Consider the following 15,114-nt stretch of genomic DNA (forward strand, 5'->3'; position numbering starts at 1 on the left):
TTTGCCCAAGCCACGGAGGCATACCAATTATGGAAAATTTGGACGAAAGGACAAAGAGACTAGTAGTACAGTTGCAAATGTAAAGCGAACGGGTCGACATTCTGTGTTTGTTTACTCATGTGCAGTCTCATGTCTGTTAGAGAGAGAGTTTGTTTAAAGGAGTTGGTCGGACCAACAAAACAGAGAAGTACACCGTTTCTTGGGCTAACTGATGTGAATCTAGAAAAGATAACACATTTAGCTCCTAAGCCACATTTTCTCCATAGCTAGTAGTGTGGGAAGACCTGAAGTCAGTACATTCCCTTTAAAAAGGCGAAAAATACTTATTAACAGATGAATTGTCGGAATTTTGAAATAATCCTTGAATTTGTGTGATTGCCACATAGAAAGCCAATATTTGCCTTCTTTAGATATATAATGCATTATTCCAGCGTATGCACTAACCTAAAGTAGATCATTATAATTGCTTTTTATATTTCCTAATTATAGAAATGATAGTTTATTATATTCTCGGCTACTCATCATTTTTTATCAAACAACAGCTGTTTAAGCAAAAATCATTATGAATGAAGGATTATATGAACACCTATCTATAACAAACAGGTTTGAGTACAGTATGGGGGTAAAGGAGGTGTTTACATCTTAAACTATAATCACAGGCCTATTCAAAATAAGAACAAAAAAAGAGCAATTCATTTTTTTATTAGATTTTTATTAATTGTTTAGCTCCATGACTGCACTATTTTGATTAGTAAATAGAAGGCATATATTTTTTTTAATACCACAAGTTGTTAAACGTAATACTACTGTGACTGATTTAAATGTCTCACAATGCCAGTATGTGAAACATTAGGTCGATCTACAAATAAAGGGGATTTCTAAAATAGAAATATAGAAATAATTTGGTTAAAGAGTAAATAAATATATTAAACAATTACAGCGCTCTACATTGCCAAAATCTGTATGTATCTCTCATAAAGTATCAGTTCATAATTTAAGCATTTTTTTATATTTTAACCATTACTCTACATCTTTTTAATAAGTGTATTTTAATACAGACACATTTTCTTTTACCTTTTTAACACAGCAGGCTCATGCTGTGATTATACCTTTTAATATCACAAATAATCATCTTCATCTGCTGAAAGACTGTTTTAACTTAATGTGCTTATCACTGTGTGTCATAGCTCAGCCTTAGACTGTTGTTTTCACTTTATAAACCCGCAGCGCTTTCGAGGACATCGTGCGTGTTTTTAGCGCGTCTGTATTTCCATGCATGCATGAAAGCAGCATGCGTCGTTTAGTTGTTGTTTCTGTGATTTTTAATTATTCTGTTTTGTTAATTTGTTGAAGAGATGCAGACGGGCGCTAAATGTCTAAAATGTAAAAAGCTTTGATGGCAAATGGCCCTAAATATGTGTTGCCCTTTTAAATATACATTCAAATTAAATAAGCAAACGTACCCTCATGTCATTCCAACCCGGTATGAATTTCTTTCTAACATTGATTTCTGGGATGAGAAATGCTATGGATGGTTTACGCTGCTCTTGTCCATAGCAATGAAAAAGAATGGGGACTAGGGATATGGAGCTTCATAAGTGTAGTCCAGACGACCTGCGTGTTATTTTCCGAGGCCTGTGACAGCTTAGTTGGAGGAACAGAAGAATTTAATGCATTATTTTCGGCCATCAATTTGTAAAAGGGATAGATTACTCAAAAAGGAAAATGATGTCATCAATTACTCAAACATGACAGATCTGTCATTTTTTGGGTGAACAATCCCCTTAATTATTTATATTTACTCAAAGACACAGTATTTTCCATAAAGCTGCTTTTTACGATAGAAATAAAACTTACCTGACTTGCACTTTTGCTTAGTCACACTTTTTCTTGACACGGCACACTGGTCACCATCCACTTTCATTTTATGGAAAATTGCAGCTTTAACACTCTGTTAAACCTGAAAAAGTTAAATGTAAACAGTCCATCATTCCACCTGGAAAACAGATTGTACACTATATTTATTCTGGAGTTTTTTATGTTGTTGTTGTATTGAAGTTTTTTAATTGTGTAGAAATAGCATCTTTGTGATTTTGCTGTGTGTGACATCGTGACTGTGGTGATGTTCCCGCTGTAATGTCCTTAAGGGTTTCTTTGGACATTTGCGGCCAAAACTGTTCAACCACTCTTTTTGTTCTGTTGTATGCTGTTCAGTGATGTTATGGTTGTTTACGTAATTTTGTTTCCTAATATCTTGTGTTCATTGGAAATTCAGCTCTCTATATGCTAATGCTAGTTTTACCAATCAAGCGTAGAATTGTATCCCCTGACCAGCAACCAAGGGCTTCACATGTCCTAACGTCATCGATGGTGGTTTTCAAACACTAGACGTCTACGTATATCTACAAGATCCTATATTTCATTTTGAGCAGGTGCTTCTGTAGATTTCTCTATGCCAAGGGCCTCTTTTAAGCACTGTGCTTTGCGTCTACTTTAATTTTGGTGATCTTTTGAAGCCCCTCCATGGGAGCATTGAACAAGCCTTATTTAGTTGCCCTTTTCAGTGTGTCCCATTGAAACAAGAGGCATATTAAAATGAGTTTCCTCTTCTAACCGGAAATAAGCAAAGCTCAGTGGAATAAGAAGCTTTTTCTTTGCACACTCGTGTCGTCGTTCATGTATTTGTTCTTCCTCTATGCAGAGAATATTCGGCACTGTGCATGCATGTGTCGCCTCTTTTGCTTGGAGACGCATTCTTGTTGTTATTAACCACTACATGCAATTCTCTAGACTATTCTGTGTTCTGCCAATGAAACCATGTGATTATGTATGAGAACCATTTGCTTGTCAAATTAAATGTCACGGTAATGAAAACATATCAACCTTGATAATGCTGCAAAAGCTAGAAGATGGTGAGGATTTATTACTATTGGCACAACAGAAATGCTTACACACAAGTGTTTGATGTTTAGTATAAGCAGATAAAACACATCTCACAAAGCACTGAAAATTAACGGGAAGTGAAGACAAACAAAACATTGCTCTCAAGGATTTTGAGTGAATCTCATGAAAAGAACTGCCTGGATCATATTTTACCCCAAAAGAAAATAATTAAGTTACATTTGGTTTAAAGCATAGAAGACACAATACTTACTTTACACTACAAATAGTCTACAGTTGAATTTTTATCATGACATTATTTTGTAGTCATTTTAGTTTATGGCTGATTAAAAACATCATTGGATGAATATTGTTTTTGTAGTGAGAACCATGTTTGATCTTTTTCTTTAACCTTTTTTTATCTTTGACCATGGTAAAATATAACCTGCACATTTCTTCGTGAGATGTTTTGTTCTCGTACATTAAGTTTTACATATAAAGTATATTGTGGATTTATATAAGTGTTTTATTATGAATTAATTTATTTAATGCAACTGTATGTTGTTTTGGTGTACTTAAGTATGTTTACTAACTGGACATGGGGAGCCACATCTATTATTCATTGTAAATATAAGTGTGATGGGTTAGACGAGGTCATTTTAATGCAGGGCAGGGGGCTATAGATCCTTTGATATTCGATTTTGATAACTTTATAATTTACACATAAATTTGTAATTTCTTTTTCTTTTCAAATTGCAGTGTTCAATGCTAAACTTGACCCTTGTGTAGCAAAACGTTTTTATTGGAGGCCACAGGTAGCAAATGCAAGAAAGCCTTGAAAGTCCCCATGAACCGGAAGTTGGGATCGTTTTTACTTTCGTATTCTGACACATTTCCGAGTGAAAAGGAATTCCAATGGAGAAAATTAGTGGGCATGGCTTGCGGTTTTGACTGCGAATTGATTGGATGTGTAAAAACACCTGTTGCATTTATTTTGAAATGAAACTTGCAGCAAACTGACAATTGAACGAGAGGAGTTAACGGATGCTCTGGCCAAGCCGTCTAGTTTACGTCATTTGAGATAGATAGTCATTACAGGGCAGAAGTGCATTTTCAGATTTTAAATGAAGATTATGAGGGTACATGAATTTTAAAAAGAATATGACCCACATTGATAAACAATTTACTATAAACGCTACAATATTTCCCGAAAAAATAAGAATGGTCATTTTTTATTTCACTGGGACTTTAAAGAGCACTATAGTGTTAAATTCCCTGTCGGTTGTGAGGTGGGCAGTTTATGCAGAAATGGCGCAACAAAATATTTGTTGATGTGTGATACTGTTACTGAGATTGTGGAAGGATTGTAAGAGTGATTTCGATGGGGTTGTGAAGATGGAGTAGAATGTAGTAAATTAGTAATTCAGATGAGAAATTAATCACAAAAATTATACATGAATACATATATGTGAACAAAATCTAATTCTTGGACGGTTTATGTATAATTTCATATGCCTCAAATAAATAAGGAAAATAGACTTGAGTGAAATATATTGATCAATTTATGCATATTTGTAGCAAAATATTAACATGCAACTTGCTAAAGCAAAATGAATGTGCCAATAAGATCTTGTAAAGTTCCCATGAAGAACTAAAGCGTCTTAGAATTTGATTTGTTTGTGTTTGCATTTGTCATGATTCTCACAGGAAGAAGCTTCAATATGATTTGAAAGGGTTTGCACCTGTTGCCTTTAGCTTAATGGATGTGTTGCAAAGTATGTGTGCAGTAGAGGTTAGCAGCAGTGTGATGTTTCGTGGGCACTTGGCAGGGTTCTTCTAGAAATGTGGTTGTGTATAACTGGTGACAGTGCTATAGGATTTGACTAGAACAGGTGTTTGGAAATAGTATCGTGGCTATAATCAGCTGTGGTCAGATTAAGATAGGTTTTATTTTGCTTTTTATATTTTATACAGTCTCTGCATGGTAACAAGCAAATAAAGGAACAAATTAAACTGGTTGGAGCAAGTCAATCCAGCACCATGTTTATTTATTGTCGTTTTCCCTTTTAAGCCGATTCTTGCTTTGAGGATTGTTCTCGCTGAAGTCTTCTCTGTGCGCGTCTTATTTTTCCTCTTCTGGCATTGAACCTATCAGCATTTTTCAGTATTGGTTTTCTCTCCTTGTCTTATGTTGTAATGAAAGCAAAGCTATAAAAACACTCTTTTTATGGAAACTTGTTAGTTAAATATGCCTAGTGTGGCTTCTCTCTTGGAGTAAATTAGGCTAAGCAAAATTGATGCCATTTTGTCATTGTGCTTTAATGAATATATAAATATTATATTGTATATTAAAATATATTTGCTAACCTAAAGATTTGTATGGATGCCTGTTTTTTGACATACTCAGTGTTATAAAGATATTTCAAAAATTGTAATCACTCAATAACTATTATAACTTTCAAAAAACTAAGCCACTGGAAAATAATTTGTGCATATGCAAACTCCGTTATGGACAGAGACCATGGCATCAAGATTAATAAAAAAAAGCAGAAGTCCTTATATCAAAGGTTCAAGAATGTGTCCAAATCTTGTATGCTTAAATGAAAAAAAGGTCTCCGTAACAACACTGTTGTTTTATAAATGATCTTTTAATGATCTTATTTCCAAAATTGTATATAATAATAACTATATCATTTAATTTCATATATTTGACATCTTGACAAAAGGAATTGAAAAAAGGTGCAACTTAGGTCCACTCCAAACTGACATCCCTGTTAACATTTGTACCCTGGGCTTTTAAACATGTTTCTCCAGAGTCTCTTTTTAAATAAATAATACTGTCAGAAAGATACCGCCAACATTACATTCTTCATGTGAAAAGTAATAAAAACATTTCACAAAGCATTAATTCTTATTTTCTGCTTAAATAACAGCAAAGCACAGAAACATTCAACCAAACTCTTATAGAGTAAAGGAATAAATATCGACTATCGAAGCACACCCTGGTACGAAGGTTTTTGCCACTCAAGAATCTGATGGCAGTTCAAATTATTTTTTAGTCATCTTCCTCCTCGTCCTCATCTTCCTCAGGAGTGTAATTTTCCTCTGCAGACTCTTGTCCAGTGCTGTTGTTCTGCTCCTCCTCTTCCTCACTCCTCATCTCCTCCTCATACTCATCCTCTACCTCACTAGTGCTGTCATTGTCGTCATCCTCAAAGCTTTCTTCATCATCCTCGTCCAGCTCCTCCTCACCATCTCCCTCAAAATGACCTTTAACAGGCAAATAAAATTAATAATCAATGTGTTCACACGTGATGTTGAACTACAAAAAAATAATCAGAGAGACACATTTATACTACCGTATTTTTACTTATTTTTATTCAGTAATTTACACTCTGGTTGTGGTGTGAATAATTGGATCACAACACGTTTTTGGAGCGAGATGAAAGGGTTAAGACTCACAGACACTGCTGATGAGTGTGCTGGTGTGTTGGCGTAACTCAGCCATGAACTCCGCCATCTTCCCTTCCATGGTTTCATACAGCGGCTCAGTGTCGACTGTGGGCTCATCAGGAAAAAACAGTGGCTTTCTTAACAGTCTCCGGTACCTGAACAATATCCAGGATTTTAAAATGACAACCAGCATGCCAAACAAACACACCTCAATCCAAGTGTGATTTCAAACTCATACCTTTTTGCAGATGAATTGTAATCCTTAAAAACAAAATGAAGAGAAATGCCTCAAATAGTAACATACACCGGAAACTCTTAATATAAAAAAGACAATAGCAACACACAAGTCATGAAGGTGTAAAACTTACCCTAATAAACTGGAATGGGTCGCTCTTCTGTAGAATTTTTTCAAGGCCCGACTGAACCTCCTGTAGACGAGTCTGATCTTGTGCGATTCGGGCAAGGTTCTGCTGGACTCCACCACCCTGCTCAACCTCGTAAGTGTGAATGCATTCACGCACGGAAGCAAGAAATGCATCCAAATGTGCAATCGAGGTCTCTCGGAATGAGTCCAGCTGCTGATCTGTATCGTCCAGGTAGGACTACAGCATAACAAATGTTTCAAAGAAGCTTAAAAACTTGCACAATGCTAGTGTAATCTACATTGTTTGACATGGTTAACTTGAATTGCACTTAAATTCTCGTTTACATCTATTCATTTAGATCTATTCATTTAGAAGACACTCTTATCTAAAGCAACCTACAAATGAAATAGCATTTATCAAGTTTTTCCTTTTGTAAATGTCTTCAAAATCAACATTTAAATATTATCATAAAATTAAGCAATCGGTGTTTAGAATAACCAGCCTAACACAGGGTGAAATTGACCGTTCTCATTTCTAAATGTCTTTTTCAACTTTCAAGGTTTTGTGCTCTCGATAGATATTTACAATATAAAACACATTATACGTTTTCAAGATTAATTTTTTTAAAACATTCCACATCATCTTATTTTCGGACTATGAACGTCACACCTTGTTCTGACGCTCAATCTCTTTTTGTTCCAGTCTGTTCTTTTCCGCCCTCACAATCTTTCTGTTCACCTTTTGCAGCTGAATATCGAGATGCAGCTACGGTAGACAACAGGGAGAGCAGATGATTATTAAGATCTGACATATGAAAACAACAAACACAGTATCCTTATGTTTTCTAGTCAGTAAGTAAATCTACAGGGGTGGGACAATGAACACCTTGTTTTATACCACAATCATTTATTAGTGTGGTGTAGGACCTCCTTTTGCGGCCAATACAGCATCAATTCATTTTAGGAATGACAGATACAAGTCATGCACAGTGGTCAGAGGAATTCTGAGCCATTTCTCTTGCAGAACAGTGGCTAGGTCCCTACGTGTCGTTGATGGAGGAAAACCTTTCCTGACTCACTCCTCCAAAACACCCCAAAGTGGCTCAATAATATTCAGATCTGGTGACTCTGCTGGCCACGGAAGACGTTCAACTTCACTGTGATGTTCATTAAATCATTACCATGCTGATACACGTTACCACCTTTAGGGTACAAAGGTTATACCACTGAGTATACATGCAGCCCAAACCAACACTGATCCCCCTCTACGCTTCATTCCGTGCATGCTTTAGTCCAGGTGGTTAGCTTCTTTGGGACTTCTACACACCTTTATTCTCCCGGATGTGGGAAAGACAGTAAAGATGAACTCATCATGGAACATTACATCTTTCACATTGAATCCAGATATACGCTACTGGCACCATTAAAAGGACATTTGGCATTGCCAGTGCCAATGTGTGTGCCGTGTCATGCCATAATACCTGTTCAGCACTTCACATGAACCTATGTGTGTCACGCAACCTGTGAAAATACATGACTGCGGCAGAGGCGTTGAAAGGGTTAATAAAACAAGAGATGCTCGAGTTCACAAGATACTTGCAAGACACATGCTTATTAAAGACAATTTATCATCAGTTTTAGGGCTTTGACATTTAATTCTCATACTTTTTTCATTTGTCTTTTAAACGACCATATTGTTCTAAATATAAAACTTTAATTTTCTCTTAAAAAATGGGGTCATCATATATATAAGGTCATGGTTTTTACATGTCAATAATACAGTCGGCAAATACCTGTAAAACGAGATTGATCAGGAGTAGGGATGCACCAATTGTTTGGCCAAAAATAGCAAAAACAGCAATCGCAATCACTCGCGTCATCCTTTGACATCATACAGTGGTCGCGTGCACACAGGTCCCTGTACTAAACAACTTACCAAAGTATGTTCTGTGCATCCCGGCCATGAGTGCAGCGTTAGAGAGAACGTCAGCTTTTGGGGGCGGAGTTTCGAGGAGAGACTTGAACTGAAATGGTTGTCTGTCAGAACTACATTTTGCAGTGTAGCCTATAATACTCCAGTTTTCATTTATTCATTTTTTTGTCTAATATGTTGAATGACACTTTTAATGAAGTGTTTTGTGGTAAGGGTACAGACTACCAAGTACAGTACATTCTTTCAGCAGTCAGTTATAAGCCTAATATAGGATATTTATACATCGGTTCTCAAATCTGATTGGCTGATAGCCGTGAGATATTCCCCTAAATCATCACGGTAACGGACCGTTGAATTGCGTCACTGACTGTTTGTATTACTCCGCAACTAAAATGACTCGTACTATACTGTCCTCGCAACTGCGCTACTCAGAAGAAGTTAGATTGCTAACAAACAAACACACAAAGCAGTTTATGTAAGCACTGATGTAAGAACAGTGAATTCAGTCCTACCTTGAGATCTTTCATGGCGTTCTTCAGAGTTTTGACTGAATGTCCATTGTGTGTTCCCTCAATGGTGCAGGCATTACACAAGAGCAGCCGCTCATCCACACAGTAGTACCTGAACATTTCATCATGTTCCATACACTTTCTCTTTCTCATATCATTCAGTGGCTCCACCAGAGGATGCTCACGGAATGCTGGGAGTTCCAGGTGAGGCTGAACGTGCTTCGGGCACATAGACACTTCGCATTTTAAACAGGTTTTAACTGCCTTGGGATCATTCTCTACTTCGTTCACTGGGCAGTAGTCACATCGCACCTCTGTGAGGGTACAAGACAGGCCTTTCTGGCTGTGACTGAAAAGGTCCGACTGCCCCTGGCGGCGGAAACTGTCAGCAATGTTTGCCAGTTTGAAGTTCTTCTGCCAGGTTATGGAGCTTCGGTGACTCTGTCTGCACTCAGGGCATCGCAATTGGCCGTGGACAGAGCGAGTCTTGAGCCTGCGCAGGCATGGCAGGCAGAAATTATGGCCACAGGGCAGCAGGTGGGGGTCGCGATAAATGTCCAGACACACTGGACATGTTAGCTCCTCCTCAAGAATGCTGCTGTCTCCACTGGATGTTGCCATGACGCCAAATCACATATGATAATGTAGACAGACCTATTTCAACACTAGAAACATAAAAAAGACAGTTGATCATTATGTCAACAACTGTTTATTTAAAAATGTGTGTTTGATGAGCAGTGTGTTAAAGCCATGTAACTGCAAAGCCATTAAATTGAATTACAGATATACCAGTAATATCAGTTACAGTTCAACGCACACTTGTAAATCCTGTTAGCCAACCAAATTAACCTGAACGCCGCAAATAAAAATAAAGCCCACAAAGCTGTTAAGTATGTCTTAAGCAAAACGACGTGACCTAAACGTATATAATGTAACTTTCCTCAGAAGAATGAAAGCAACTTTGACGTAATCTACGCTATCCTTAGTAGGCGAGATTTAAAGGCCAGGATTTCACCTCTGATAAGGTACAATATAAGTCTACAAGAATTAAATTAAGCTATACAATTTTTTTGTTCGATTTCTTATAATGTTTGCGTTAATTTTGATTCGTTTTATTTTCAGATAAGAGTTCCTCATCACTTCCAACGATACAGAGACAAGCAGCGCACATCACGTGACGCATACACATTTCTCAGCGCTGCAACACATACCACAGCAAGCTTTCACTACATTTCAAAATAAAAGTGAAAAATTTATAGAGATTTTCATAGAAGTCAAACCATTGTAAACAAACAGAGGACTGTAGCTGTACATAATCAATTTCCTCAGAGACACACAAACTTGCCAAAGAATGTAATGTGCAAATTCAAAGCACCTGCATTTAGCAGCCTTTTCACCCCATTCACTACACACACAACAGGCATTGTTCTGTTGTTATTCTGTGTTCTAGTGATTTAGAGAATATACGTTTGGTTAAGTATCTTAAACAAAACAAAACAAATAAACACACATCAAACACCGACAAATATAAAGTAGCAATGTCTGGATTACTTGTTTGTTTTTTTTTTTTACGACAGTCAGTTTGTACGCAGTTTTAGATTACGTATTTATTTATGGAGTATGTGAATAGTGGTTGCTAAATCAAACTACAGTGCCGTAAGTACGTTACAAACATTTCCGCCTGCGTCGAATGCACTTGTTGCTTACTCCTTACTTAACGTTGCTTGGAGTCATCATGTACATCTACAATACTTCATAAAATTAAGTATATAGATTATTACAGCATATAGATGTGTTACTTACCCGAAACTCTCAAAAAGCAAAATCCGCCACCTCATGAGTTCACGGACGGATCATGTGGGATTGCCCTTTATTGTAGGTAAAATCACATTATTATCCAGCCGGTACACTCTGGAGCATTCTTACAAACGCGATGTTGATGTTACTGTCACTAACGGTTATTCTACTAAATAAGGTAAAATGTCTTCGTACATAATCGCACTCAAAATCAATCATATTTTGGCGAAATAATTGTAAAAATTATGTTGTTCTCTGTTTGGTGCCTCTGCATGGGCTGCACTTACTAATAGCGTTGACCAATAAGAAGCGTCGTTCAGCATCATGTGATCGGACATGTAGAACCAGAGTGGAACGGCGTCTTCCATGGGGTGCATTCAATTTAAATCGGAGCTGCGCAGACTCATGCATGCGTAGACTAGCATTTTACGAGAGAGCAGATGGCAGCGACGTGCTTCAATGCGTCATGCGTCATTGACTGAACGTCTGTTACGTCACACGTGGTTCTTCGGGTGGTCGGTGTAAAGTGTTTGAATTATTTAACGTTGGATCTATCATTTAAAAATTTAGCGTTTAAACAAATGGTAGTTAGGCGGGTGTCGGGGCGGCGGAAGTTTTCCAGGAGCGTGTGAAAACTTTGCTCGGGAGAGAGAGAGAGAGAGAGAGAGAGAATCCTATTTATCAATCTTTAGAGGAAAAGGGAACATTTTACATTAAACATTCAAATTAAAAAACATTTTACATTAAAATATTAAAACACAATTTCAAGAGTGGTAACCGTACACATTTTGATTTGCAGGTGAGAAATGCTCCCTCAATAATCCACCTGAGAACATTAAGGTAAAGCTCGTTTTTTTCCCTTTGGAGTCTAGACTTTTTGTTTTGAATCACATTCCATTACATTAATCTGTATATTTTCTGAAAAGTTATGTAAGGTCTTTTTTGCACTTGAGAAAATGAAGCAAACATGAGACATCTGCAGTTACAGTGCATCCGGAAAGTATTCACAGCACTTCACTTTTTCCCCATTTTATGTTACAGACTTATTTCAAAATGGAATAATGATTTTTTATTCATTATTTCCCTCAAAATTCTACAAACAATACCCCATAATGACAAGGTGAAATCTTTTTTTTTAATCTTTGCAAATGTATTAAAAATAAAAATAGAAAAAGGCAAATGTACTTAAGTATTCAGACTCTTTGCCATGACTCTCAAAATTGAGCTCAGGTGCCTCCTGTTTCCACTGATCTTCCTTGAGATGTTTATAAACTTGATTGGAGTCCACCTGTGGTAAATTCACTTGATTTGGACATGACTTGGAAAGGTACACGCCTGTCTATATAAGGTCCCACAGTTAACAGTGCATGTCAGAGCATAAACCAAGCCATGAAGTCCAAGGAATTGTCTGTAGACCTCCGAGACAGGATTGTATCGAGGCACAGATCTGGGAAAGGGTACAGAAAAAATTCAGCAGCATTGAAGGTCCCAATGAGGACTGTGGCCTCCATCATCTGTAAATGGAAGAATTTTGAAATCACCAGGACTCGGGGGAGAAGGGCCTTAGTCTGGCAGGTGACCAAGAACTCCAAGCCACTCCTCAGTAAAAGGCACATGACAGCCCGACTGGAGGCCATTAGGCACCTAAAGGACTCTCCAACCATCAGTAACAAAATTCTCTGGTCTGATGAAACAAAGATTGAACTCTTTGGCCTGAGTGGCACGCGCCATGTCTGGAGGTAACCAGGCACCGCTCATCACCTGGCCAACACCTTCCCTACAGTGAAGCATGGAGGTGGCAGCATCATGCTATGGAGATGTTTTTCAGCGGCAGGTACTGTGAGACTATTCAGGATCGAGGGAAAGATGCATGCAGCAATGTACAGAGACATCCTCGAAGAAAACCTGCTCCAGAGCGCTCTGGACCTCAGACTGGGGCAAAGGTTCTTCCAAAAGGACAATGACCCTTAGCACACAGCCAAGAAAACCAAGGAGTGGCTACAGGACAACTCTGTAAATGTCCTTGAGTGGCCCAGACTTGAACCTGATTGAACATCTCTGGAGAGATCAGAAAATATCTGTGCACTGCCGCTCCCCATCCTACCTGATCGAGCTTGAGGTACTGCAAAGAAGAATGGGAGAAACTGCCCAAAAATAGGCGTGACAAGCTTGTAGCATCATACTGATAAAGACTTAAGGCTGTAATTGGTGCCAAAGGTGCTTCAACAAAGTATTGAGCAAAGGCTGTGAATACTTATGTACATGAGTTTTTTTGTTTTTTATTTTTAATAAATTTGCAAAGATTTCAAACAAACTTTCCCCATTGTCTTTATGGGGTATTGTTTGTAGAATTTTGTGGAAAATAATGAATTTAATCTATTTTGTAATAAAGCTGTAACATAACAAAATATGGAAAAAGTGAAGCGCTGTGAATACTCTCCAGATGCACTGTATGTTTATACCTTAAACTAGTAGTTCTCAAATCTGGCCCGCTAGATCCACTTTCCTGCCGAGTTTAGGCCAAACTGTGATTAAACACCTGAAGAGTCTAATCAGTGACTTCAGGAACAGACACATTCAATTTAATGTTGGGCTTTGCAGATTGTTTGGCATATCGCAGTAAAGTACCGCGAGAGCGATTCAAATGCGTACCGAGCAATCTGCACTTGGATCACTATCAGGATACTTAAATCTCATACGCTGATAGGTTTGTGCAGTGCTGCATTAAACTGAACGCGTCTGTTCCTAAGTACGCTGATCAGCTTGTTCATTTGTTTTATATCAAGAGTTATCAAGACAGTGGATTTAGAGCAGGGTCTGAACAGTCCCAGCCCTTAAAAGACCTAGCAGAGGAAATAATGGCCAGGAAGTAATGAAAGTAGCACTGAACCAATCAGACACCCGAATAGTCCATGTCCACCTCCAGTTCAGCAAGAAGCATGGGTCACAAATGAAACAAAACTTGCTCTGCAAATGAAACTTAAAAATAATGACACAGCTGCAACGGAAAATTATTATGTGACACTGCTAATTCGAAAGCAGGTAAAGAGCAAGAGAAGAGAACATATGTAGGGGAGTATGACACTGACATGAAGCCTTTGGAGAATGATGCATGTGAACCAGCCAGGACCAAGGCTTCTGATCAAGAGCCGTCTTGTTTTCAAAGCCAGAAACTGGCATCTTTAGTCGGTGCACAGAGTACTTCTTCTGAGCTCAGGGAGCATACACGACTCTGCTCTGTACAGCTCAAGACCATCCCAATACTTGAGAGGCCAAGCAATCAGTTTTACATGTGCCGCTTTTGTAGCAAAATCTTCATGTTCCGCAAAACCCTTAGGAGGCATAAACATTTACACATCAGCAAAAGACCTTACCACTGTTCGCACTGTTACAAATCCTTTAACCTGCGCAACATAAGAAAGAACACTTCAAGAAACTCTACAGCTGTACTCGATGTGGTAAAAAATACAAATATTCCAGAAACCTTCACCTACATTGGGGTTGCCATGCTGGATGTAGTCCGTTTCTGTGCTCCAGCTGTGGGAAATGCTGTAGGACTGTCCCGAATCATCATTGGAACTTGACCAAATTAACCAAGACTACTGACTGACCAATTGAGAGAAATCAATTTTGTCACAGAGGTTTACAATAGCAGTTTTTTGTGGTTGTGAAGACTGTAGTATGATATTTGTTTTTGTTTGTTCATACTAAAAACAAATAGCTTGATGTGTTGTTGAAGTGTTATTGCAATATTTCCGCTTGTTGATTTTAATATAAATAAGTATTTGTGTTGTAAGTAGTGACAAAGAACACTGGTAATACTTTGTATTGACTGTAAGTTTGATTTTGCAATCATCTGTGAACTGGACAAGGAAATCTGCAGTAGTTTATTTCTACTGAAGATCTAATCAACAGTATTTCTCTTAAATAAATTTGATCACTGTTCAGTATACTCTTATTTATTCTTTGTTTTTGTAGTTTGGAGCATCTTGTAAGGATCATTTAAAAAATGTAAAAAAAGAAAATTCCTGTGTGCTTCCAGAATATTAGATCGGCGTAAACAATATTTTAATTCAACTGAAGTTATTTGTTGCATTAAAAAAACAATGCTGTTATCCTCTGCTCTTCTCTGCAAAGATTGCGAAGCTGCTCTACACTCTTAATTAAGTGCAAGTGAT

The 15,114-nt window shown here is 37.7% G+C and overlaps 1 protein-coding gene across 4 annotated transcripts; it reads right to left on the minus strand.

Annotated features, from left to right (window-relative positions):
* Positions 1 to 5,509: 5,509 nt before the first annotated feature.
* On the minus strand, positions 5,510 to 11,290 carry zgc:92594 (uncharacterized protein LOC436996 homolog). Of its 4 annotated transcripts, XM_056734244.1 has the most exons (8): positions 11,224 to 11,290; positions 10,943 to 11,007; positions 9,143 to 9,804; positions 7,368 to 7,463; positions 6,702 to 6,935; positions 6,572 to 6,594; positions 6,343 to 6,488; positions 5,510 to 6,150 (listed from the first exon to the last, which is right to left on the minus strand). In XM_056734244.1, exons 3-8 carry the CDS (start codon positions 9,758 to 9,760, stop codon positions 5,936 to 5,938), a joined length of 1,332 nt encoding a protein of 443 aa, XP_056590222.1. In that variant the 5' UTR covers positions 9,761 to 9,804; positions 10,943 to 11,007; positions 11,224 to 11,290; the 3' UTR covers positions 5,510 to 5,935. The 4 variants fall into 4 exon arrangements, with proteins under 4 accessions (XP_056590222.1, XP_056590136.1, XP_056590395.1 ...); XM_056734158.1 differs by lacking the exon at positions 11,224 to 11,290 and having other exon boundaries at positions 10,943 to 11,213; XM_056734417.1 differs by lacking the exons at positions 10,943 to 11,007; positions 11,224 to 11,290 and adding an exon at positions 9,957 to 10,322.
* Positions 11,291 to 15,114: the final 3,824 nt, after the last annotated feature.

The sequence above is a fragment of the Triplophysa dalaica genome, chromosome 1 (genome assembly GCF_015846415.1).
Source record: "Triplophysa dalaica isolate WHDGS20190420 chromosome 1, ASM1584641v1, whole genome shotgun sequence".
Classification (NCBI taxonomy): domain Eukaryota; kingdom Metazoa; phylum Chordata; class Actinopteri; order Cypriniformes; family Nemacheilidae; genus Triplophysa; species Triplophysa dalaica.

Coding starts and splice junctions, on each gene's coding strand:
- zgc:92594 (XM_056734244.1), bottom strand. CDS start 9,760: ATGGCAACATCCAGTGGAGACAGCAGCATTCTTGAGGAGGAGCTAACA. Junction 6,595..6,701: donor ACCCATTCCAGTTTATTAGG/GTAAGTTTTACA, acceptor TTTGTTTTTAAG/GATTACAATTCATCTGCAAA. Junction 6,151..6,342: donor CACACTCATCAGCAGTGTCT/GTGAGTCTTAAC, acceptor TGCCTGTTAAAG/GTCATTTTGAGGGAGATGGT.